Source organism: Sesamum indicum, linkage group LG9, assembly GCF_000512975.1.
Source record: "Sesamum indicum cultivar Zhongzhi No. 13 linkage group LG9, S_indicum_v1.0, whole genome shotgun sequence".
Classification (NCBI taxonomy): Eukaryota; Viridiplantae; Streptophyta; class Magnoliopsida; order Lamiales; family Pedaliaceae; genus Sesamum; species Sesamum indicum.
Window position 1 is genome coordinate 5,649,005 of NC_026153.1, and position 26,303 is coordinate 5,675,307.

The 26,303-nt window shown below is 33.5% G+C and overlaps 2 protein-coding genes across 3 annotated transcripts in view; both read right to left on the minus strand.

Annotated features, from left to right (window-relative positions):
- LOC105170873 (helicase protein MOM1) overlaps positions 1-11,526 on the minus strand; it is a gene marked incomplete in the record, with an annotated part of 22,494 nt that extends 10,968 nt beyond the window's left edge. Inside the window, 15 exon segments of one of the 2 annotated variants that reach the window (XM_020696944.1) lie at positions 1-758; positions 922-1,098; positions 1,449-1,760; positions 1,839-1,979; positions 2,268-2,519; positions 4,009-4,146; positions 4,812-5,069; positions 5,174-5,301; positions 5,473-5,660; positions 5,941-6,086; positions 8,002-8,086; positions 9,183-9,267; positions 9,349-9,807; positions 10,237-10,780; positions 11,248-11,526. In XM_020696944.1, the coding sequence (XP_020552603.1) occupies positions 1-758; positions 922-1,098; positions 1,449-1,760; positions 1,839-1,979; positions 2,268-2,519; positions 4,009-4,146; positions 4,812-5,069; positions 5,174-5,301; positions 5,473-5,660; positions 5,941-6,086; positions 8,002-8,086; positions 9,183-9,267; positions 9,349-9,807; positions 10,237-10,771 (3,662 nt within the window). 2 annotated transcript variants of the gene reach the window in all.
- Positions 16,727-18,433, minus strand: LOC105170874 (alpha carbonic anhydrase 7). Its single transcript, XM_020696900.1, has 7 exons — positions 18,260-18,433; positions 17,959-18,176; positions 17,747-17,853; positions 17,515-17,617; positions 17,235-17,402; positions 17,086-17,139; positions 16,727-16,995 (listed from the first exon to the last, which is right to left on the minus strand). Exons 1-7 carry the CDS (start codon positions 18,342-18,344, stop codon positions 16,915-16,917), a joined length of 816 nt encoding a protein of 271 aa, XP_020552559.1. The 5' UTR covers positions 18,345-18,433; the 3' UTR covers positions 16,727-16,914.

Here is a 26,303-nt window from a genome sequence, read left to right on the forward strand (position 1 = left end):
CATGGTCCCCTTAAATGCTTCCACTGCGGATTTTTCCCGTCCAACAAGTTTTTCCAGAAAACATGAGGCTCTTCTCCATCTTTCAACTGAACCTGCGCTTCACCAATCAATGGAATATCCGAACTATAGCTTCCAACACCCAACTTAACTTCTGAAATGACAGCTTTCAAATCAGTATCTTCACAACTTTCAGAAAGGATGGCCTGGAACTCCTTCGTAACTTTGTTTAAAAGCAAGTGGTCAGATGAAAAGTTCAAAGCTGAAGTAGAGTTGCTATCAGCATGATATTCGTCTAATTTCTTGAATAGATGTAAGGCACCCCAGGAAAGCAGACTATTACTTGTGGCCCAGCTAAAATTTTCCGAATTATTGTCAAGATGTAAATTTTGCTTTGCAAGAAGTAGTGCTCTTTCTTCAACAGTAAAGGATGAATATAATCTGAAAACTTTAATCTGCTCCTCTTTTGAATCAATTGATACCTTTTGCAGTGCCCTCAAATCATTTGCTGGATTCCATCCGCTATCATATATGACAACAATATCCAATGACGAAAGTTTAATGACTGAAGAACAAGCACGATTATCTAATAGAAAAACAAACTGTCCAGTTTCCTTCTTGTTAAATCTATTCACAGCAGCTTGCTTCTTGGAAAGGATGACCCCAGCATCAATACGTTCATAAGCATGCTGACCAAATCTTTGGCGCAGAAAATCATCCAATATGTCCCCAGTTGATGCGCCACCTGAGCCTATAATCAACTGCCATAAAATAGTAAAACAAATCAATGTTATAAACCAATTGAAATACAAGTGGCAAGCCTGTAATATAAAGACAGGTGCACAAGTACGAAACTAAATAAGATTCTGATCTCAGTAAGTAACTCAAGAAAGTTCTCAAGAAAAGATTACTTGCTTAATATACCTGAAAAAGTATAAGTACTCGTAACCCTCGAGTCTTAATCTCTGTGAGCATCGTATCGAGAAGCTTCAGTTTCCCACTAGCTTCTATTCCAATGTCCAAAAGTTCGGCGGCAGGACGCTGCTCGGCAAACAAGCGCTCTTGTACAGATGGGTCCAAAAGATAAGGGTGATCACAACACTGTAAATAAAGGACAGGAAATCAGAATACCAAACTAATTAACAGCATAAAGCATCAGAGCATTTAAAATGCAATTTTTTAGCATAAAAATAAGAAGTAGAAGCATGATTTCATTAATGGCAAAGCTGAAACCATTCAATGTTCAAAATCCACAAGAGATGAGTCACCAGTTTCCAGATGACATGAAAAGCTACTACTCCCTGTCCTTGATTGTCATGGCTTTTTTGCTTAAAGAATAATGAAAAATGTGCTTGGTGACATACATATAAACTATGCAAGAGATAGACAGGCTCCCTTCTCCAAATAATGAAAAGATATTCTGTCCTAATGTAATTGGTGATTGAGCAAACCTTACGAACAGTAAGAAGAATATCATGGAGGGCCCTAACGGGATGGTTTCTCGAACAAGAGCGAAGAGGAATAGAGTTTGAAAAAAGTGTAGCACAATACTGCTCAAGCTGATAATTTGATATCTGAACCGGCACCCAGTACTCAAGGAACTTGGAAACTTGAGAAGTGCTTCCATATGCAATAAACCGTGACAATCTATCTTTCAATTTGCAGAGATTGTCGTTTGTCTCAAATCTGGAGCCCCTCAGCTTGTCAAAATCACCATTAGATTCAAGCAATGATAATATTTTAAGGTACTCAGATGTTTGATCCTGTGAAATTCAAACACGGAAAGTAACTAAAAAAAAATCACAATAACAAAAAGACCGAGAACAAGATGGGAAACATACCTTTATTTGACAGCTGACTAGAACTATCCTTAAGTTTGTACTGAGCATCTTAATTTGTTCGAGATCATTTGATAGCCAAGATTGCTGGCACTCATCAATTACAATTGCTTCCCATCTTATGCTTCCCAATATGTCTAGATCCTGCATGATTTATATGAAAGACATGATTAACTGAAACATAAAGTGACTCTACAATACTTCTCCCAGCCCCTTCCGGGAAGAATATTACATACTAGTATACTAAACTCTAAACCAGATTGCAAATGTAGCCAAGCACAGGAATTTCAACTTCAGTAACTCTACTGGTTAATGGAAATAATTAAGGAACAAAATTCAATGAAATGGTAAATTGATGTCCAGGATACATTATAACCCAGTTGATGGCAAACTCCTTTTGTCTAGACAGTAAAGCTGAAGTTATCTTCAAACCTCCAAAACAGCTTCTGCAGAAGAGAGGAGCACTTGAAGCATCACTTGACCTCCTTCTTCATAAAATTCTGATGCTCTAATCCCCTTCCTCGTGTCTTTGTTTCCATTATATACAACAACATCAACTGATGGCACCAGTTGTGCAAACTCAGCTTCCCATTGGGACAATGAGCCAGAGGCCGTCACAATTAGGAAAGGCCGAGCACTTTCATTCATTGACTCAATAAAAGAAGTAACAGTCATTACTCGCTCCTGCATATTCAATAAGATCAATTATAAAGACTACAACTTCAAGCTGACTGAAATATCACTTGCCCTCAACTCAGCTATCTAGAAACAAGATAATTCAACATCTATCACTGCCACCAGACATCAAGAAGCAAGAATAAGTATACACAAAATCTGAGGGCATTTTGATGCAACCCCAGATTTATGTGACTCTAGCAGTTTGGATATACTTCGACAACATTTGCTAGAGATAGCATAAGGACAGTGAGTATGTCGTAGCATACAGATTCACTAAGTCAGTCTATTTAGCAACTGACACTAGATATAAGCTTGTAAACCATAGGAACAATTTACTCGACAGCTAGAACAGAGAAAGCAGCAGAGATGTTTGTTCCAAAATTGAACTAAAAGAATGGAAACATGACCAAATTGTTGCACATGGTACAGATGGAAACAAGTGTAGAGGTTTCACCCTGTAATAAAAAGTCATTTTTAGTAATCAGTGGTGGGAGCTTAAAAGATTATACGGAGCCAATACCATGAAGTTCAACTTCTTTAGAAACCAAAAATAATAAAAAATTCATCTTAGTAATCAGTCAGTGATTCAGAATGTACTAGGTATACCCTGCAAGGCTGCAGTCTGTAAGACCATTACACTAGTGAATGAACATTTGGCGTCATGAAGAATCTACCAGATGACAATAACCAACATCAGAAATGAAATTTTCACAAATGCTAGTTGAATTCTACCGTTTCTTGTTTGTGCTATTACATGAGTGGCATGTAAGATTCGTTGGGAACAGAGGTAAAAAAATATGAAACAGGCTACCTTGGGCAATTCCATTACTACTCACAAGTTGATTGTGCTATTAGTGACAACCAAGGTTGTATATTCAACAATTGGAATAACTAATTTACAGTTTTTCTTGTTTATAAGGTTAAGAAAAGGAAAAACAGGAGTTACTAAGATTTGATGAAGGAAACTATACATGATAAGATGACAAGCGAGAAAAAATGGATGAATTCCATGTGTAGATGCTGTCCAGAAAGGATTGTATCACATAATAATGGCAAAAATACTTCAAAAGTTAAGGCAACTATAACCTGTAAGATTCTTGTATATGCCAAAATCTTACCAAAATGGACTTGCAACATTTGATATTCGAGATGACATCAAACAAAAGAAATCAAACTCAGATAAAGAGGATGCGGAAATGTTTATTTCATTCACATGTTTAAAGATACCCTAATAGTAAGATGCATGCAAAGCTTGGGTATCAAAATACATATGCAAATATCAGACTCCTCAGTTTATTGAAATCAATTTGATTGCATGGAAGTTATTCATAAGAATCATAAATAGCCAGTAGCATTTGAATTGATTGCAAAATTGGCCAACTAATTAATAGTGGTGAAGCAACACTGATTCAATCGTGTACGGCTAAACAAGAAGCACAAATACAGTAAATGGAAAGACTGATTTAAAAAACTTGATCAACACCACAAAGCTCACCTGATCATCAAAAACAGCAGCATTCTGGCATTTGAACAAGCATTCACGCAGTTTATTCACATTTTTCAACACGTTATCATTTACATGTGATCCACTGACAGGAAGCTCTGAAAGTTTGGAAATAGATCCCTTGTCTCCCTGAGGAATCAGCAAAGATCACAAGATTAAATGAGCCTTTTTGTAGTATATACTAGTAGAAACTTAATCTATGATCATGGCACAACATTGAATCAGGCCATCAGCTATAAGCAACATCCATATGCACTATATCAAACTCACTCAAGCAAAAATGTGTGGTCCCTCATTTTAATTTCAGCTATGAACAGTTCTACTATATGAGGATGGTAATGTTGGTATAACCATTTACAACGCAGTAGCCTGTACACATTTTATGTGAGGGCATAAACAAATAAAATAGGTGAACTAATTTGAATTTTTTGAGACATAAGCAGATTAATCTCCAGTTGCGGAAGCTCAGCCCTTGATACAATATTATAGTAGATTAATTTTGTTATTTGGAGCCCAAAAAATATCCACTATTTCACAATGCAAAAAACCTACTTTATTGAGAGGAACATGTAATTGCTCCCACCACAAACAACTGCCTCTAGCAACAAAAGAGGCGAATTAAGATCAGACTATTACACATAATGTAATCAAATTCTGAAGGAAATATGCTTATTACCATTTCAAGAACAAACAACTTCAAATATTCACTAAAACAATTTAATGGTCTTACATTTAAATACAAAAACAAGAATTAAGCATCTTTCTGGCGTAATTGACTGTGAGAAAAGCAGCACCTGATTAACTTCTTGCTTAGCCTTACGACGACGAATTTCATAGTTCTTCATTAGGTTCTGACCAAAAGACGAGCTTAGGAAGGAGGAGTTGTCTAACTCCCATGTAGCATGGTCATAACTAAGGCCATGCCATTTCACAAGCCATTCAAAATTGCATACCGAGATAACAGCAGAAGAAGCTATGTAAACCTGATCCTGAATAGGTCTTTTCCCTAACAAACGATCTGGCACAGTCCACTCTGCCCTCCACCTCACAATCTGCATGTAAGAATAAGCAAATATGGATTAAGATCCTATTTCTATTGAGTACAACTTATTATTCAGGCAATCTAATAAGATTTTTATGCAAGAAGTAACTTAACCTGGTGCGTTTCCCTAAAGCTTGATACAAGACGAGGATTTTCAAGAAGCAGTTGTTTCTCGGGCACCCAATGATTGTGAATGTGAGCAAGCCCATGATACTTAACAAGATATTGTCTCTGCCGCACCCCTACAATCAGCATAGAGTAACAAGCAGCAAATCACAAACTAAAATATTCTAGGACTGATGATAGATGACTGATCAACGGATTGATATCATATAACTTCAACATTGTTATGGGTCGATTCCAATAACTTTAATTTGAATGTGCGCATACTAATAAACACATCAGACTTTTACCGTTTGATACCTCCACTTCTCTGACATCCCAAATTGACTCAACACCATCTGACACAGAGTGCGCACCGAACAAAAGCTTCTTCTTTACACACTGGGGGCAATGCCAAACACCTGGCAGAGCATCAGCAAGGGGGGGTTCTAAGCAAAAGAGATGATAGCATCTCTTGCAACCTTTCCCCTCACAGCACCTGCAAATGCATGTGAAGTATAGAACCTAAAAATCTCAAATTTAAACAAAAGAATGCAAAACATAATGAGTTTGCGTTCTGTATGCATATCCAAACAGATGGGAGGGATACTATTAACCAAGCAGCTAGTCCCAGTCAGAACTCAACTAATTTCCACCAAAACCATTGGACGACCTTAGAGCATGCAAATATAGATAAAATTAGCCACATATTCTTATTTATATTTACATAATCAACAACCAATTCAGTGCAAAAGAGCATAAAAATAAGTTTTACCCACAGGAGCTCGCCATCTTTGTTGCATCGTGCACACACATTTCCACGACCATCCATTTGAGAATATCCACACTTCTCCACCAATAAGTGTCTGCAGTCGGACCTTTCAGCAGATTCTGAGGTAACAGCTGCTCCATCATCATTTCTATCCTAATGAGGAAAGCATTTCCAGGAAACAGCATTATCACGATGATCAATAGCAGCTCCGTATTAAGCAACAAGTTCAGTTCTTTTATTCCTAACAGTTTTCTGACAACCAAAGACATACAAGAAAACAATAACTAAACATATCACAATGCCACCGCACAAAAAGTAAAATAGACACTTCAAAACAATCCTAACTAAATATACAGGCACAAATGGATCACAAAGCAAATTTTCATGGTATCATCATGGTTGACAAGGTCAAGGCATCAACCTGCGGTGAAATATGCATCCACATCCAAGCAATCATAAGATATTGTAGCTAATTACTTTGCTAAGAAAATTAGATTAGCTTTCACCATATTACAGAATTGTACAGGTTCAGAGACCAATTTATCTCTAATATATATCTATAGTTAAGGAGGTCAACATAGTGATCTGCTTTAGCTGTGAGACAATTAATTTTTGTAGCGGATGAAAAGGATATGATCATACGAAGTCAAAATACTTACAACATGATCATAATGGAAAAGCAATCAATGGAAAATAATTTCAAGAAACAAAGAAATACCCTCTCTTAGATACAGGGTAATAATGCAGAATCAGATTGAATATAAGATTGAATTTATGGTCACAAACTAATGCTACACCTTCGTCCCAGTGACAACAGGAGGATAAAGAAACACAGGAAGCAAGCTTATTTAAATCAAAAAAGTCAAAATCAAAGGTGGTGATATAGAACAGACTGACCCACAACGAACAAAGGGTCAGATCCAGGTTTCCCTGTAAAGTTTAGGGTGCAAAGTTTACCATGTATATGCAATTTTATTAAATTCATTGGCTATCTTGATCTTCAAGAGTCAATTGCACTCTGGGAAGTCCATATCTTGCAATCTGAATCATATTTAACTTTTATAGGATTCGTACTAGGAGCCTAGTTTGTTTACATGCTTGATTGCAAATTCAATTAACATCACAGGATCCATTTGAGATATCCAGGGTTTCTTTTTTTTTTTTTTCTTATTCTCTTTCATTGCAGTGCTCTCTTGTTTTTTCTCCCCTCCAAAATTCAGATGCTGGAATCTCTTCAAATATTATAAATGCTATTAGTTCAATAATAACAAAGAGTGCCTCGTTTATTCAGAGGACTTTTATATGCACTAAGATCAGAAGTTAACACCATAACTTTTATTTCTTATATAATTAACAACCAAAAACCAACTACAGAGTAAAGACAGCAACCAAGCAAGAAAAAGTATTCAATCTTTTTCACGAGGAGGCAATATGCCTTTCCCGTTACCTAACAGCTTTATACAACATAAAAGAACATCATAAGAATCAGAGCACCCTCATCAATTCTCAGTAAGCACCCACATTGGGATTGCTAACAAATTACATCAGCAGATCACAGGACACTTGCATCTAACAGGAGAGCAGAAATAGAGAAGACTTTTCAACTGAAAAATGCCCATAACAAAGTGTCTCTTCATATCATATAATAGACAAGCGCATACTAAGACAAAGTGCAAGTCACAGCACCAAAAGAAAAATACTTTACATCGTACACATGGTAAACAGGCCCTTCAACCACACAGGAAAAGAATCAATCTTAGTTCAATAATCATGCAGATTCTTTCTGTGGTGAATAGAGGAAAGAATGCTTAGACAAGTCAGAGAAAAACATAACTGAAATAGTTAAAAAATCATTTTCTATTTTCATTCAAGGAAGAATATCTTCAACCATTATCCAATAGATATGTCCAAACTTGTTGTGGTTTAGGCAGGAAAAGTTTATTTTTAAAATGTAAAGAAAACACAACAGGAAAAACAGAACTGAAGACCCAAAAGGATATTGTTTGCTTTTGTTGCGGTCCTTGGGGAGTAGAATATGCTATTAAATTTGCTCACAACAAAGACCAACCTTGCAAATAAAGAAGCTGCCTAGTTCACTGTCAACCATAGAACTGCAAGAACAAAGCTCCTGCTCTGGCGAATCATAGCCCACCCTGGAGAAAGAGTTATAGCAATTTATCTGAGTCAGCCTGGAAGTCTTATGCTGCCTTGGTTTTCTTTTATATCTTCTGTTTACAAGAAGGGAGGTTGCAAAAACAAAAAATTCCATCCCTGATTTTCGATATGAAAAAATTGACATACAATTAGCAAGCAAGCACCAAGACATAAGTTGTGCAGCAAGTTAGTAATTAAGATACAAGATGCCAGAAAACATAATCCTGTTGGAACATCTCATACAAGGGCAGAAACAAGGGTAGACTTCATGCATAGTACGAATAACAAAATTAACACGTGAAAGGCTAAAACGCTTTTTGTGTTTGATGACAAAGGAAGGTTCATTTCCTTCTTTTTCCACGTTCCGAATAAAATAAAGTTTCATTCTTGTTCCAACAAAAGGATTTTTTTCTTTTTTCCAGTATGAAGAACATAGTACAAGCTTGTTGATGTTCTACAAAAAGACACATAATAAAACCGCCTACTCTGTATATCCTAACTTACAATATAAGAAAATTTTACTAAAGCACACAAAGAAAGCTGCTCACATGTCAGATATCTAATAACTAATAATCCAAAGAAATAATTCAAAATTCCAGGTTTGACATGATGATGGCTTCTCTTAATGTGAAAAGATGGAGTCCTCTGCCATATAAACCACAAGCAACAAAATAACTCATTCATTCACCACTTAAAAATGCATGAGGATTTCTTCTGCATAGAAGAGTGCAGCCCATTCAGCAAACCATTCTGGTGCAGCATATGCCGCAGTCCTCATGTACAGTCATTAATTTTCTTAAAAACATTTTGTCACACCTCAAGCCAATCAAGGAAGGATTCATAGAAGTGACTTGATAAATGGCCCAAAAAGTACTTGGGCATCAAAACCACTAGTCCAGGGCATATGTCCCAACTACATCTCGGCTCATCCAAGCCACCATAGATAGTCATGCAAAGTAGAAACTTTTATGCATAGCATGTTCTACAGATTATGTAAAAATGCTTCTCCAATTTTCGCAATCCCACAACTCAAGGCAGAAAAGAAAAATATATTCGCAAGTCAAACAGAATCGAGACAAGGAGGTCAAAATATACCTTCTATGTTTGGAGCATAGAACACAAGTTCCCACAAGATTGCAATTTGCACACTTAGCTAATGGTGAAAGAGTACCCTCTGCAACTGACAGAAAAAAACATCTTTACCCACTTTAATTACAGTAAGAATAAGAATATAAATTTCTCTATTTTGTGTAAAACGTACCTTTTGGGTGCAGATAATTCTCACTACTTTCCAAGCTTCCAGAACCATCTCGCGATCTTCCCAAGCAAGTTGAACTTTCTGATTCAGGAGCATCCACAATCTTAGTAGAAGAACAATTTGTCGGCGACCTTTCAGAATAAAGAGGTGTTCCTCTGACACCCGAACTAGACCGAGAGTTTTTCTGGCAAGGCTCGTCGCTGACATTGTCCCTAAGGCTAGAATCCACATTGACATCACTTTTTTTGTCTGCATGGGAGCCTTTCAAACCAGAAGTCGATTTCAGAAGAGTTCCCCCAGAAGCTTTATCAATACTTTCATCTCTTAGTTTCCCCGATACCTGTCCGCTGCACTCATGACTAACATCGATCCCATTTCCTGTTGACTCAGAGCCACTCCCTCTACTATTATGACAGCGGAGCTGATATAATGTATCTTGTTCTTCCAGCTCCCCATCACCATCTAACAAAAGATACGGTAAAAATTATTTACTATAGGTACAAGTCAGTGCATTAAGAAACACCACTTCTTTTTTTGTTTTACCCACACACATGACAAATAGGCTTGGAACCCAACACCTCAACTAACGAATGTCGGGTCCTCAACCATCTGTGTCTCCCCTAGGGGACAAGAAACAACATATGTGTCAACACGCATGCCCATGCACTTTTAGGCAATTTATCATGATTAGAAACCAGAAACAGGATGTCAACTGAAAAAAATAAAAACTCTCTCACCTAGGAAGTTGTGCTCCATGTTATAATAAACAGGAATAAGGATAATAAACAGATATACAGATTCCAATACTGAGACTTATGAGAATCGATTTCCTATTAGAAGTGTCCCAGGTATATGGAGGAGGCACGCGAATACAGAGAGTGATTAACTTACCTGGCATGATTTCCTCAATGCGCTGTCTTTTGAACAGAGCTTTGAAAGTCCTAGCACTCATTTTCTTTCTCTTCTTGCCAACTGCTTCTGGGTCAAGTTCAGCTTTTTCAGATTCCAGTGTCACCTGTATCAAGTTCTTCTCTTTCTTTCTCTTCGACTCTGGCAAACTAAGTTCTTTCGCAGATTGCTTGGAACCAGAAGAACTGGAAGATAAATTTTTCTTACTCCTGTCAGACCTCCTCAGAGAACTTGGTGTACTATATTTCTCTAGTCTTTCAGATTTCCGCTTCACAGGAGGTGTTAAAGGTGGCATCCCTTTATCAAGACGCTTGGACTTCCGCATACTTTGAGGGCTTGGCGTCATCTGTCTCGACGATGATGTTTCCCTGGCTGACCGTCTCACACCTGATACATTAGCTTCTCCTGACCTCCGCATTGGTGAATCTTTTCTAACATTTATATTTTTCTTTGAACTATTGCTATCGGCTTCCTTGGCTTCCTTAACTTTCCGGGAAGATCTAGTATCACTCACCATTAAGCTGCACTGATAGCCACAATTAGGCAGACATAAAAACTCCAACAGAAATAAGGAAGGAAGTGGGGGGGAAGCAAACAAAAAAGTCATAACAAGAACAAGTGCGTGCCGAATTAATGCGTCCAAAATTCAATTCCTTAATGCCAGACTGCCAGCAGAAATAGAACCATTCCTAGAGCCCCGCTAAAACAACCACTAGCTTGATTCTCACTTCTATACAACAACCCTGCTAGGGTACATCAGATTTTTCAAACTAAAAAAATAATAAGCTTAACTAAAACCTAAGATTCATTTTTTTCCAGAAACAAAAGCGCATGCAACACCTCCATAAACAAGAGTTCCACAATCATGTCACGGAGAAAAAACCATGCCCACAGAACAAACGCATTATCGCAGCAATGCATGACGAATCAAACAAGCGGCAACTAACCAATAGTTGAAAAACCCTCAATCTGGAAAACCAGAAGAAAAAGTACCTTCACGAAAAAACCCACAATCAGCAAACCGAAACCCTAGACGCTGGCACCAAGAAGCACCAACGGATAGCTCCGAAATTTCGACAAACTGAAAAATCTTCCTTCAGAATCCCTAGATTCGACGACTCAACCCTCTAGTTAGAGGTTTCATCAGTGGAGTGCTCTTCTCATAGGCAAATTACTAGAATTAACTATACGGGAAAATAGACCAAAATGAAATAAGATGGGAAAGAGGAAGCGTTATGCAAGTCACATGCTTTCCAATTTTTTCCCTTGCCCGTTTTCTTTGCTTTTGCTTTTTCTCCTCTTTCTTCGGTATTGTATTAGTGTGTGTGTGTGTATATTATTTTTTTTATTATATGTGTTTTAAATTATAATAAAATTTAAATGAATTACCAATCAAAATTAAGAAATAAATTAGTTTTAAATGTACATTGACTATAATATTATTAATAGAATTAAATTCATGTCAAATATCTCTGTACTTTGGAAATCTTTAAACACCCCCATAAAATCCAGTAATTGTCGATGAATGTAACTCACATATTTTACACAATACTTCACATATTCTTTAGTGTCATGGACCAATTGGTCATCCATGGTGATAGATGCCCTCCAATTAAGAAGTTAATTGAAGGTGATTAATTATTATATAATATTATTAATCTAGTACAAATTAATTATAAATTAAATTGTATATGTGATACAAACTCGAGATCAGTTGAATAGTAAAACCAAAGAGTCACACGCAAATTCATGATGAAATCTTGAAAATAATTAATTTTATTAATTTTGAAAAATATATCAATTGATTCATCGGATTAAAAAAGTAAAGTTGAATTTCTTTTTATACGAGAAAAAGTAAAGTTGGACTTCTCTTTATGAGATAAATAAGCAAAATTGAACTTCTCTTCATAAGACGAAGAATTCAAGTTGTATTTCTCTTCTTAAAATGAAGAAATAAAGTTAAACTTTTCTTTATAATAGTAAGAGGCAAAGTTGAACTTCTCTTCATAAGATGAAGAAGCAAAGTTAAACTTTTCTTCATAAGATAAAGAAGTAAAGTTCTCTTTTCATATAGGAAAAAGCAAAATTGGATGTTCATAAGATGAAAAAATAAAATTGAACATATCTTCATAAGATGAAGAATCCAAGTTGGATTTCTTTTCATAAGATGACAAAGTCAAATTAAATTTCTCTTTGTAAGATGAAAAGACAAAGTTGTACATTTTTCCATAAAATGAAAAAGTCAAATTGTCTTACTCTTTGCAAGAAGAAGGAATAATTTGTAAACAAACTTATCTTCCTCTAGTCAAAATTGTCATTGTTTTCTTTTTTGCACTAATGAGAATATAAGTTGAAAATTGCATTTGAGAAGGTCTATAAATAAAGGGTTTTGATTGCAATACAACACACAACTCATCTCTTGCTTTGTTGCTGAGAAACAAGTTCTATTATCTTATATGTTGATTAATTGTTGATTTATCGTAATCCTTTAACGCCTACTAGCATAGAATTAAAAGAGATTCCATCATAGGTGGCATTGATCAACTTTAAGAGAAGACATTTGTGTTCCTACCATGAATGATAGTCAAACTCTTATACCTTGTCAGCAACTAATAGCCGTTTTTCAACCGCTTGCTTGAAAAGAGGTCCGTTGTTGAGAATGTTCAGTCATCTACATCAAACGGAGTGTTTCAAAGCCGGTATATCTCAACAATTCAATTGAACCCCTTATGCATGGATCAGCATCATAGTAGCAATCGGACGGGCAATTTAATTGCTAATTACAACATTGTATTGTAATTTAAATTTAAGCTTCAATGTGTTTAACATCTCATAGCTTACATGAAACTAATAGAATTTATGTCGGGTAATTGATTCCAGGAGTGGAGGTGGAATAAGATATCAAGTCAAAATAGTTACAAAGTATAAAGTTAGATTAGATTGATATCCAACTCAATCCAGCCTAAGCTAAACAAATTCGAAGTTGATTTGTTAAGTTCTTTCCAGAACAAGAAAACTCGATTCCATACCAACTAATCAAAAGATACACTACCTCATACTTAAAATTCCTCACCATTTGCATGATTGTTTTAGTTTGATCAATGGTTGCGCCTAGGCTGGAGGTGGCATTGTTATCCCTCTTGGTCAAAGAACACGAGTTGGAGGAGAGTCGGGTTTCTATTTTCTAGTTTTTTAATTTTGTTTTTGATAAGCTAATTTTAAAGAAAGTAAAATATTCATAAAATTGCTAAGAAAAAAGAAAAATTTTACTAGAAAATTGTTGAGGAAAAAGAGAATGTTAGTATTTGACAAGTAATTTTGTCTTTTATGCAAACATGTAAAATATGCTTTAATCATATGACTCATATTTGTTATTAAACATAAAACTGTAACAATCAACCATATTATGCCAAACAAAAAGTAAAAAATAAATAAATTAATATTTAATTATATCCTATCATGAACCAAGATAATCACAATTTAATCTAAAATTCGATTAAGGTGTGTACCCTTAATCGTTCTTAAGCATTTGGTGTAAAATATGTAGATTTAAACATACATACTAAACATGCACATAAGGCTTATGGATGGAAAAAACAACAAGAGATGCGAAATCATTAATCAAGCATTATCTTTGTTGCTTTCTTGTAATCGACTATGTATGTATTATTTCCTTTTCGATGAACATCCATATTCGATATCTCAATATAGAGATCCTCTAAGGATATCCACACCACACATGGGAGTAGTATTAATCATATTGCTTGAAAAGATGAAACTATGAAAGAAAGTGATCTAAGGAATCACGTTATGGATTAGTGTCCTTTTTTTTTTATTTTTTTTTAGTTTTTCAAATGATTTTAGATCATAGAAGAAGCAAGAAAGGGATAGAGGAGAGGGACGCAAAGAGCTTGCGAGTTGAGGGAGAGTGTATTAGGCTAGCTTGTTATGTGGGAGAGTGAGAAATGACCTAGTCACTAAAAAATAAAAGGATCGGTATGGTCCGAGACTTGGCAAGAACGCTATGGAAGCATGAAAATAAGCATATGACTTTCTAATCACCTATTCTAATGAAAAACTCAATCCCTTCAATCAAGTAACCTACATCATACCATATGAAAGGACATATAAGGCTCCCAAAAGTACAACTCGGCCAACCTCATTTTCCATACATAGAAGAGTCCAACTCTTCATTTTCTTACATGAAAGTCAACTCAGTCTTTGGGCCCCAATTTAGTGAACATACTTCATCTCAAATAAATCAAAACAAGCTCATAGTCTAATTGGATTTCAATTAAATCCAATTTAATTTAAAGCCCAACTAAATTTGATTTAGTATTACCTAATCCAATTAAAGACATAAGTTCAAACTCCTTTAATAATTCATAAATCCAATTTATCAATTAAAGTAAGACCAAATAAATTCATTCAATTAATTTAGTGTTGAGTCATCCATCCAATGGACTATTCCATGTATAAACAGTTCAATTATTCATACCTTTCGGAATAAATTTGATCCAATCAAATTAATTTTTATATTTCAGTGATTTGTGTGTGATTCTTTAAGTTCACCCTCAACTAAACTTGGGCTTATGTTCAACATAATAGATTAATTAAATTAAATTAATTATTAATTATTAACTATTAATTAGAAATGCTCATCACCATGTGTGGCCATTTAGAAATGAACATGTCACTAGAGATTAGGTGAATTTTTGTGGACATTTAGGCTTCTGAATTCCGTACGGGTACGGTCATTCTACTTATCGTTTCCCAATCTTAATTTAGGGCATTGAATTGGGCGTCGGTTCACATCATATACTAGGCATATTACGTTCAAAACTCGAGACTGCATTCACTCTATGACTCGACATAAAAAAATATTTTCTATTTGACCAATCACTGTAGCTACAAATTCTTTGAGCCTGAAAACATATTAGAGCGCACAGATATCACTAGACAAAGCTTATAAGGATCATGTCTACGACATGATCATCTCTTGTCATATCCAAGATACAACCATCACATGCATGTCACTATTAGGGTTCTTCAAGTTTGAGGACTACTGCCATACTATTAGGGCCACGGAATTTTAGTCATACGAACAAAGCCTCCAAGAATTTCATACGAGATTCCATACAAGTAAATTCAGTTGACTTCACAACCAGTCAACCAAACCACTAAGATCACATAAACTTCCAGCGTCTATATATTCAATAAAACATGACACTCATCTAATGCGTGCGATGCTTAGTGCAAGTATCTATATGAAACTAGATGTTTTGTATCAAAATCCTGAACTTAGAACATTTCAAACTCAATCTTCAGCAGTTAGTGCATGGCGGTCCAACTACATGAGTTGTTAGTTTTGGTTTGTGTGCTTTGTTATGATATTAACATAATATAACACAAGTACTGTAGCACAACAAAGATTAATGCCAAAATGAATATTCACTTTTATTCATAAATAATATTACATTACATCACAATTGCCAAATGAATAACATAACTATCAATTTAATTGACTTTATCATCACCTATTCTAACTTTTATTATGTATCAATATCCAAGTTTGCTTTCAATGTCTTTTTTTCTTTTCTCTTTAGTAAATTGGTTATAGTTACATTATAAATTTTAATAAATAATAATTAATATCAATTATTTATAATTAATTAATAATTATTATTAAAATAGATAAATATTCGCTTGTCGGTGAGATTTAAAGTTACGACCGCCTCGCCAATTTTGACTAACTTGTACAATTTGTGTGAAATACAAATACTATACCGTAATCAAATTTATATCATTCTCAGCTCGTGAACGTAACCTAATATATTAAAAAAAAAATAGAAAACATTCCATCACATTTTATGACGTACTGGTAGAGTTCAATTATATTTGGCCCCTCCTGCCATCTATATTTATGATGTTTCTTGTATAGTTTGATTATTATTCCCCTTAAGACAACATTAAATTGTTTCATAACTAAAAGTAAACAGAAATGATTATAATTTAAAAACATAATCAATGACATATTCAGTTTAACCAATTATTTTGATTTTTCAGGTGTAGTCAATTTAATTTGTACACAATTATATATATATATATATATAAATGCAAGCAACCCCCTTATGATATCGCAAATGAGCAAATTACCCCCTTATGAAGAAATAGATAGCGATTTACCTTCCTATATTTTTTAAAATACAACAATTTACGTCCATATATTTTTTAAAATGAAGTAATTTACCTCCCTGTATAAGGAGGTAAATTGCTTCATTTTAAAAAGTACAGGAGGATAAATTGCTATACTTTTTTCATAGGGGGGTAACGTGCTCATTTCAACATCAAAGAGGAGTAAATTGTTATTCACCCTATATATATATTCTAGAAATAAAACATATATAATTTTGATGTGATATCATAATTATTGATACGTATCGCACGTTTATATCATTGGAACAGAAGTGCATGCACAAAAAAGTATCATTTTTATTGAGTATATAATAAATAACGAATAAACAATACCCAAAAAGAAGACAAATAAAGTATCTTATCCTATTTATTATTGAATTTCTAATGCTAATTAATCCTCGTGGTTTATATATATTTGAATAAATACTGTTGAATATTATTTAATTATACATAGTGTAAACAATTTTAATTTCCATCTCTTGGTCTATAAAGTTCCACCAGACGCTCGTGCACCGGTTGGATGGGTCTAGCGTTTGCTTCTGAGTCCTGTAAAAAATAATCACATCTATTTAGCTAAGAAGATAATTAATTTTTCAAAAAAAAAAAAAAAAATCAAGAAAAAGCAGAACAACTTACGTCGTGGACAACATCACGTATCAATTCAACTTGTTCTCTAGTTACAGTTCTGACCTATTGAAATTATATGAAAATAAAAACTATAATTAGTTATATTGATTAGTTTCATTCACAAAATGTAATAATTTGGTGGTTAATCTTGCACTTACCTTTCTCACAATTGTCCAGATGACATTCTGAGTGCAAGGAGGAGTGGTGAGTGAACCAATGTACCTATAGTACTTCCTACTTCCCAATTTTATGAGTTTGGGATCGATAATTCCGATAGTTTTTTCTACGTCTCGCATTTCAGCAACTGCTTTTAAATTGCGTTTCATCTATTAAAAAAAGTATGAAAAATTATATTGAAATAAATACATGTACATATATATATGTAATGCTAATGATATTGCAGGATCAAGGGCAAATAGGTGCAGCGTGTCTAATTACCATGGATAAGAAAGAGTCGGGGCGCCCGATTTTGTACATAATTCCGATTACTGCAATACGATTATCATCGCTTTGGTGGACTAGATGAACTTCCATGTCGAACCTGTTATTAATGAAAATAATTATTATTTTTTTATTTTTTGTATTTGTGGATGTCTATGTTAGGTTACTTAAATCGTAAATAGATGGATGTTATATTTTAAGAAAAAAAAAAAAAAATACAACAAAGTCCCTCCTGCCACTGATAGTGTGTTCTGAAGGTGAGTGCCAGTGGCATTGCTTGAGTTGATATAGGGTTCCATTGATATTTATGTGCCCTGCTCCTCCAGGCCATCTTAACTGCACTCCACACACACACATATATATATATATATATATTTTATAAAAAGGAATAAATAAAATATTATTTATAATTTACAAGACAAATAAAATAAAATAAATTACCATCATATCGTGACCACGATTGATAAGGGTAGTGTTGGAGGGTTTATAACTTCTCTTGAGTTTGCCCAAATGGGAAACTACTTCAACCCTTTCATTCAGCAGATCAATGGGAGATTGCATTTCCCCGGAGCTGCACTCCTTCCATTCGGGCCGGATTTCTCCCCAGTGCGCCGGCCCGATCTCGCTGTTTTCCTCGTAGCTGAACTCCCTCTCGTCATCTACATCAACCGAAATAAATAAATAAATGCCGAAAATAAATATTCATATTTATAATATAAGTCATGCATGATGATCAACTTACCAACTTCTTGAGCTCTTGTTAAACATGCAACGAGAAGAAGAGGAATAAAGATGGACAACTTAAAAAAAGCTGTAAGCTGCTTCATGATCTCTGATCTTATCAGCTTCTGCTTAATCTTGATTATGTTTGAGGAAATGGATTAAGCTGCAATTAAGTTGGAGGGGCTGATGATGATGGAGCGGAATGATCAGATTGTCAGCTGCTTAAATAGAAGTTAAGTCAACATAAGTCATGTGATTAATATAATTAATTATAATTAATTAGTGAGTGCTCCATTAATTACTGTGTGAATGGTGAAAAGTGAGGTAGTTGATTTTGATTGGAATCGGATGTATGTACAAAATTTCAATCTTAGGTTTTGAGGAGGGGAAATTTGCTGAGATGTATTTTACACAAAATGATGTTTAATTACTTTGGAAAATGACTATTTTCTTCATTCCTCATGATTGTTTTTTGGAAGATTAAAAAATGTTGGCGTGGGTCTTTTTGGTCAGAGTCATGGATCTTTTGTTGAAAAGGAATTGTTAAAAAATTCATACGGTTTTTATTAGTTTATTTGTTGCATATACGTAATGTGAACATTATATTCCAATCTATTTGTTTTAATGTTGGTAATAATAGCGAAAAAAATATAGTTTTCATTAATTTTATTAGTTTATTTGTTGTATATGCGTAATAAAAATGTATTTTTTATATTTTATATTTGGTGATAATAGCAGAAAAAATATAATTTTTTCATTAGTTTTATTAGTTGATTTGTTGTATGTATGCATAATATGAACGTATTTTATAATTTTGATTTGGTAGTTGGTACTAATAGTATTGTTTTTTTAATCATATGGGATTAGGTTATGGGATTTTGTTCACACAAGAGAATTAGTGGGTAGGGTGGAATTAATTATATTTAGATCTAGGAACATAATTATACAATGATAATTAAAAAAAATAATATGAAAATTTTCAAAGACTGACAGCACAATCGAATGCCCTTTTATAAAACAAATATTATTGTTTGGTCCCTAACTATAAGGACTGCTTCGCTCACTCGTGATGCAACACAACAATTTACTTCTATTTTTATTATTAATAAAAATAAGTCTAAAACTTATGTAATTAAATGAGATAAAAAATGTGGAGACGGGGGACTAATGCTGATCGCTACATTATTTAAAAGTATTGAAATTTTATAACTACGTGACAAGTGTTAAAAATCTTAATTTCATAAAGAATTATTATGAGTCTTTTGTAGTGCTGCGAAAAAAATATTGAATTCAATGTGGTTTCAAGTGTGTTGATTGATTTAATAGTTTTAACTTTTTAGGAAGGAGAAAACTTCGACAACTTATGGAAAAAGATTTGGATTTAGCGTTCGAATATAGAGTTTATTTGAATATTATATTTAGATTTAGTGACTATTAATTTAACATAAATGATTATTTATAATTATTCTAATAGAAATCGATTTTGAAGAATCTTGAATATACGAGAAAGTCACACGGGTGCATAGTTCTATTCTATTAGCAGGCTCTGCTCTTTGCTTTTCCAAATGTACCCTTAGCAACCTATTCTCTAAAGATAATATTAAGTTGGGTGATTTGTTTTTTTTTTTTTTAAAAAAAAAAAACTCTGGGTAACAAGGTCATTTCACATTTAATCCATACCAGTTGGGTTTGGTGAATAAAATATCCCACAAAAAAAATGAATAAATTGATTGAAACGTAAAAGCTGAGAGTATTTGGAAATAATAGTTATAAGTAGAAAAAAGTTAATGCAGAAGTATTTGTAAGAGCGATGTATTATCAAATTATTTGTGACATTACTTAACTGTCTTTACCATTATAATCAGGAGACACATTTTGAATATATGCAAAAAAGAAAAAAAAAAGTTATAAAATAATTCTACGTATCTAAGAAAATGCCTCAAGCTGCAATAAACATCCTTTAACCAACTAACAATTTTTAACTTATTTCAACCTTATTTAACTTAAAAGAAACATAAGCACAAGTTATATTTCCACACACTTTGATTTAGTTCCGATTTGAATTATAAATTATAAATTATTTATATTTTTGCAAACACCCGTATGATAAATAAATAATAATTACGTTTAGAGAAGTCGATAACCACCACGCAAATAGTGGGAATAATTCTAATTCGAATCCTCGATTTTATTAGTTAAAATTAGAATTAACAAATTGTTAATTGCGAAAATACCTACATTTGTTTTACCTCTTCAAATTTGTTAGGCGGGGGATGAGCACTTGAATGACATAATTAATCTCCTAATGGGAAAAAAAGGGTCAAAATTGAGTTCTTTAAATTCAATAAGATCATCATTAATCAAACCATAATTACAGGAAATTAAACTAATTAATCTTGAAAATGCATGTCAGCTACGATATTGACCTTTCTTAAGGAAATTGGACCGTGACCAAATTCTTTCTTACCAATGGACTTCACTATTTCATGTAAAAAGTGGATGCAAGTCAAAGGAAGTTTCAAACTTTAAGTTGAGAAATGTCAAGAATTTCTAAACCAGAATGCTTAACATTTGCAACATTAAACTGGTGAAGGCTGAGATCAACATAAATATAGGATCATCAATTCGAGTTTGGTCCACTGGATGCAAGATTATTTATTTTATTTTGTATGAGTTTATTATTATTTATTATTTTGTGCAATTTGATTGTTATCGAAGATTTTATTTTCACCAAACACTTTAATAAGTTAAGATTCAAACCCACATCACTTCTGCGACAACTTTTAGTCACTAATACTTACTAATAAAAAGTTTTAAAAATAATACTAATTATTAAAAATATAAAATTTATTATTGTGACAAAACAACTCTTTTTTATTAAAAATATAATTCTCACTTAATTTTTCAATTTTTATTTTTTGGGCAGTGACGTTGGACCTCGTAAGAAATGTTGAAAGGAACGCAACGTAGCTTCCAAGAAGTCGGAAGTCCAATGTTAGATGGTGGGGGTGGTTGAATTGCATTACCTACGTATTTTCTGAGTTTCACACCTCAAAATCCCTTTGGGCTTTTTGCTTTTCAACCAATTTTGCATTTCTCATATATCTATCTTATTCACATTTCAAATAGAGTAATGAATCGTTGATATAATTATTTATTTTTTATATAGCATTGTAAATAGATTTTACTATTAGGAATGATTATATTTTCACCCCTAATTTATTTATATAAATCACTCATCTATTTTTTGTAATTATAGAAACTACATTTGACAGTAAAAAAAATATAATACCTCTATATATACACATATATATAAAAGAGATATAATTTGACAACAAACAATGATTTTTATCTCAAAATCCTAACATCAAACCTACACCACTTATTTTGAACTTTTTTAAATTACTTCTAAAAATCAAATCAAACATACAGTCTATATTCAACGCACACTTATTTATCTTTATTTTTCTCTCTCTATCTTTTCAAAGAAAATAAAACATTCAGAAAACAAAACCAAATATTATAATGCATGCATTTGGTTTGATACCTTCAATGCAGGTTTTTTTTCTTCCCTTTCAAATAAGCAGACCCTCAACTTCAACAAAGGATGTAAGTAGCAAGTGCTAATTTCGACAAGAAATTTATTTGAGAGATTCATTGGGATGAAAAATACCTAATGGATATCTAACTGTTCCCAAATTTTGTGAGCACTCATATTTTTTGAAATAAAATTCACACTTAAAAAAGTGAGATGAAGAGAAACAGAACACTATATACTAGATCACCTAATTTAGAAATATTGAAGTATTTAAAGAGAAGCAACGACTTACACAGACAGGGATGGAAAGATGATTAATGAGCTATTCATAATTTATATGCCAGCCAGTTGGAATCCTAACAAGGAAATAAGTAGGCCGAGCTCGTATTAAATAAAACTTGCTTATTCGAACTCCTAAATATTCGGTCGTTTTAAGAGTTGGGAGCTGTTGATGGAGACAAAAGCTCAATTAAAAGATGATTGAAAAAGAACAAAAAAATCTTTTATAAATACAACGAGAGATCAAGATTATACTATTTGAATTATTTTGTAATCATTAGATTATCCTAGATAGTGAATTGTATCAAAAAATTTATGGTCCCACAATTTCTTTTTTTTTTTTTGGTGGGGGTGGAGGGTTATCAACAAATGCTTGTTTGAGGGCCTAGATAATTTTAATTGGAAGAATGTATGGACTAAAGTACCCTCAACATTACGTGACATTTTTTTGATCACTTAATTTTATCAATAGTTTTGTCATACACATTTAGAATGAAAATATTTCAAAGTTCTCACATCATTTTGCCTTATTTCTCTTTATACCGAAAATTTAAATTACATACACACTATCAAGTATGATTATCATTTTGTATTGTTATAAGTGAATCCCGTGAAGCTCATAATATATTTTATATTAAAATTTTAATAAAGCAACATTCATAGAATTTTATGTTAGAAAGTGTCGAGCATGATCGCCATTTTGTTACTGTAATAAATGCAATCATGTAAAGCTCATAATATATTTTAGGGGTGGGCGATCGGGTCGGGTTCATCGGGTCCCGACCCGACCCGATCGGGTTCGGGTAAAAGGAGTCGGTTTGTTCGGGTTTTTTTGGCGGGTTCGGATAAATCGAAACCCGCCTATTTTTAATCGGATCGGGTTCGGGTTATAATACTCAACCCGATTAACCCGATCGGGTACCCGATTGAAAAAGGGGGAAAAATTTTGTAGGGTTTTATCCCGTCTCCTACCACTTCTTCCTCCCTCTCAGTCTGTGTTTTCCCTCTCTCTCACTAACCCTTCTCGCCGTCTGTCGCACAAGACTCGCTGTCGCCTTCTTGCCGTCACTCGCCGCACGGTAAGGAATCTGTATATGATATAATGTTTCTGCAATTTTGCCTTCTTCCTTAGCTTCAAATTTCAAAGTGATGAAGTTGCTCTCTGTTTGCTGCTACTATCTGTCTGTCTCATACAAGATACTCTTCTCAGGTGTCAATACGCAGCATGCTTATTTGTTCAAGCACCCTTCTACTGTTCTACACTTCTACATATGATCTTTAGAAATCTATTTATGCATTAATGGTAGGAACTGGAGAATCAAAACTTAGTTGAATGATTTCTTTAAATTAATGTCAGTATTTTACAGAAGCTAACTTAAATCAGAATTATTAGGCTCCTCATGGCTAACTTGGAAGACAGATTTCTGTGTATCAAGCGGTTCAAGTAATTTAAGGGATAGAATGAAAAACAAAAAAACATAAACAAAAGGAAAACGAATAACAGTCTATAGATCACATTAAGAAAATTAAAGAATACTGGAGAGAGCTTGTTTTACACCTGCGGCAGCCATTTTCGAACGAAAGATACTGCTTTTGCTCAAGTGTTCTGTAGTTGGGTTAAGACGAATGTCAATTATTCGTTAGACGGAAGGACAGCCAGCAATAAATTGATCACATAATTCACATTAACAAAATTCTTGAAAGAAGGAGAAACAAAATTCTACTGTGTACGCACCATTTTCCATCATTATGAAGTCCTGAATTTCATGTATAGGGTCTCAGTTCTGCTTAAATTCCTCAAAGTTAAAGGTTTAATGGGCTTCTGTTATTTTTTTGTTTTAGTGAATTTTGGTTGAGATTAGAATCCAAATATTTATATCATCTAAGTTCATGGTAATTTGGTTTGTGCTTTTTTCATACCCAAATTTTGGAGGAAATATTTGTAATCACATGATTCACATCTATATCTGTCAAAGCAACATTTTCTTGTTGGGAGTATATTTCGATACTTTTTATTCAGTTAATTGGTTGATCCCTTCACTGATATAATTGTTCACTTTCTCCTAAAATTGTTCAAATTATTATTTGTGCTCAAAATTGGATCCGTAAAGATTCCAAGCCAATAAGCATAGAAGAAGATTTAAGTCAAATTGAAATGTTTGAGCAAGGTACTTTTTATTTTTTCTTTTGCTTTGTTTTATATTAAATTCTATATACTTTTATTTATATTAATCTCAATCTTTTTTTTGTTTGTTTTCATATAGAGCTGACAAAATTGGGAGTCGATTCAACCATAATTGATATTTGATTGGACTACTTTGGAGTTTGGACTATTTTAGATCTAGTACTTCACATGTAATTGTAAATTGATGATTAGAATGTAATGACTTGATGGATTATTTTGTTCATGTTGGTTGGTAATGATGTTTGCAAAAATTGAATGTCTCTTGTGATTCTTTGCCATTGCAATTTATTTTATGAATAAAATTTCATTGCTTTATAATAACGACCCCGTCGGGTCCCCGACTAACCGGGTCCCCGCCCTACTCGGGTTCGGGGTCGGGTAGTGTTATACACTATCCGACAAGTCGGGTACCCGACCCGACAAACCCGAACCCGAGGAACCCGACCCGACGCCCACCCCTAATATATTTTATGCTGAACTTTTGAAAGAATAACTTTCATAAAATTGTTTCACTGAAGAAAAAAATTATTTATATGGGAGAATATACAAAATATATTTTGTAACATAAAATAGCTGAATTTTGAATATTAAATGAGGAATCAAAGTTTTGTTGGGAATTTGTCCCTAAAGTAATGAACCCAAATGAAACAACAATTACAGAGATAATAGCGAGTTTGAAAACCCTTATACAATAATTTACATATTAATGAATAAAGAACGAATAACAGATAAAATACACAATATGAAAGCAGTAAAAATAACTGGCTCAGGAGCCAGATCTGGCAATTGAATGCCCAAGCGCCACCATCGACCGGCAACCCTCACGGTTGCAAAACCCACAAAAACACAAAGACCCACAAAAAGACCACTTAGACTTCACTTAGAATCACTGAGAATTCCACTAAGGAGTTTCTTTCACACATAAGAAAAATCTCACAAAGTATTTCACAAAAAAGGGTTTTTGATTTTGTTCTTGTTCTATTCGGGTTTTTTTCAAACCAGAAAAGAGGGTGAGGGTTTTATAGTGGTCGGATATTAAAGACGAAGGGGGTGGAGGATTTTTCAAGATCATGGAAACCAGTGTTTAGAGAATCAAGGGAGATATAATTGAAGAAGAAAGAGGAAAGAAACAACGGCTAAAAAATGAGGGAGTTTGGAGGAAATGATTAGGGTTAGGGAGTTAAGTAGCCGGGACATGAAAGTGGGTCGAGTTGGATAATGGGCCGGGCAACAAGTGGGCTCCATCCAAGTCAGGGGCTTTGGTGGGTTGAGCCATGGGCCAAATTCCAATAAGTTTAATTAGAAGATAGCTCACTAATTTTAAACAGAGTAATTGTCTTTGATTTTTCAACTATGAAAGATTAAAATCAGACCTAACTAAAACAATTTAAACTAAGAAAAAGACAAAAAACATCAATTTGAATATTTTAGTGTTAGTGAGCCAACAAAAAATATAAGGAAAAATATGTCAATAAAAAGATCTTAATTGTAAAAAATAACAATTTTTACGGATTTAAAATTAAAAAAATTACTTTATGAGAAATACTTATAAGAGATTGGTATAAGTTTGATGACTGAAAAAGTATATAATTAAAATAAAAGTAAAATATTAGTGACAGAATAAATAATTTATTGAATTAAACTTTTTAATAATAAAAAATATGAATTTATTTGAGATAAATACAAAATTGAATCAGTATCTATGTCTTGTAGAAAAGATTTGAAGCAATACGTGCATTTATTTAGATAAATACAGAGTAAAGTTTTAATTAATTTAAAATAGATGAGGCTTCTAACCGGCAAGAACTTTTCTTTACAATTAAAAATTCAAAATCACCATAAATTGGTATTGAATCAAAGTTACCTCTCTTACTCTCTCGTCTCTTCAAAAATTAAGATTAGTAAAGTTTACACTTACCATATAATTGATCACTTGTCAAATTTGTACTCTAATTAAATAATAAATATATTTGCCAAATAATTCTATTTTGATTAGAATTTTGGTTGGGATTGGAATCCCTATATTTAAATTGTACTATGTACCCTAATCCGAATTCCATG

Coding starts and splice junctions, on each gene's coding strand:
- LOC105170874 (XM_020696900.1), bottom strand. CDS start 18,344: ATGAAGCAGCTTACAGCTTTTTTTAAGTTGTCCATCTTTATTCCTCTT. Junction 17,618..17,746: donor CACACTATCAGTGGCAGGAG/GGACTTTGTTGT, acceptor CATTAATAACAG/GTTCGACATGGAAGTTCATC. Junction 17,140..17,234: donor TCTGGACAATTGTGAGAAAG/GTAAGTGCAAGA, acceptor TAATTTCAATAG/GTCAGAACTGTAACTAGAGA.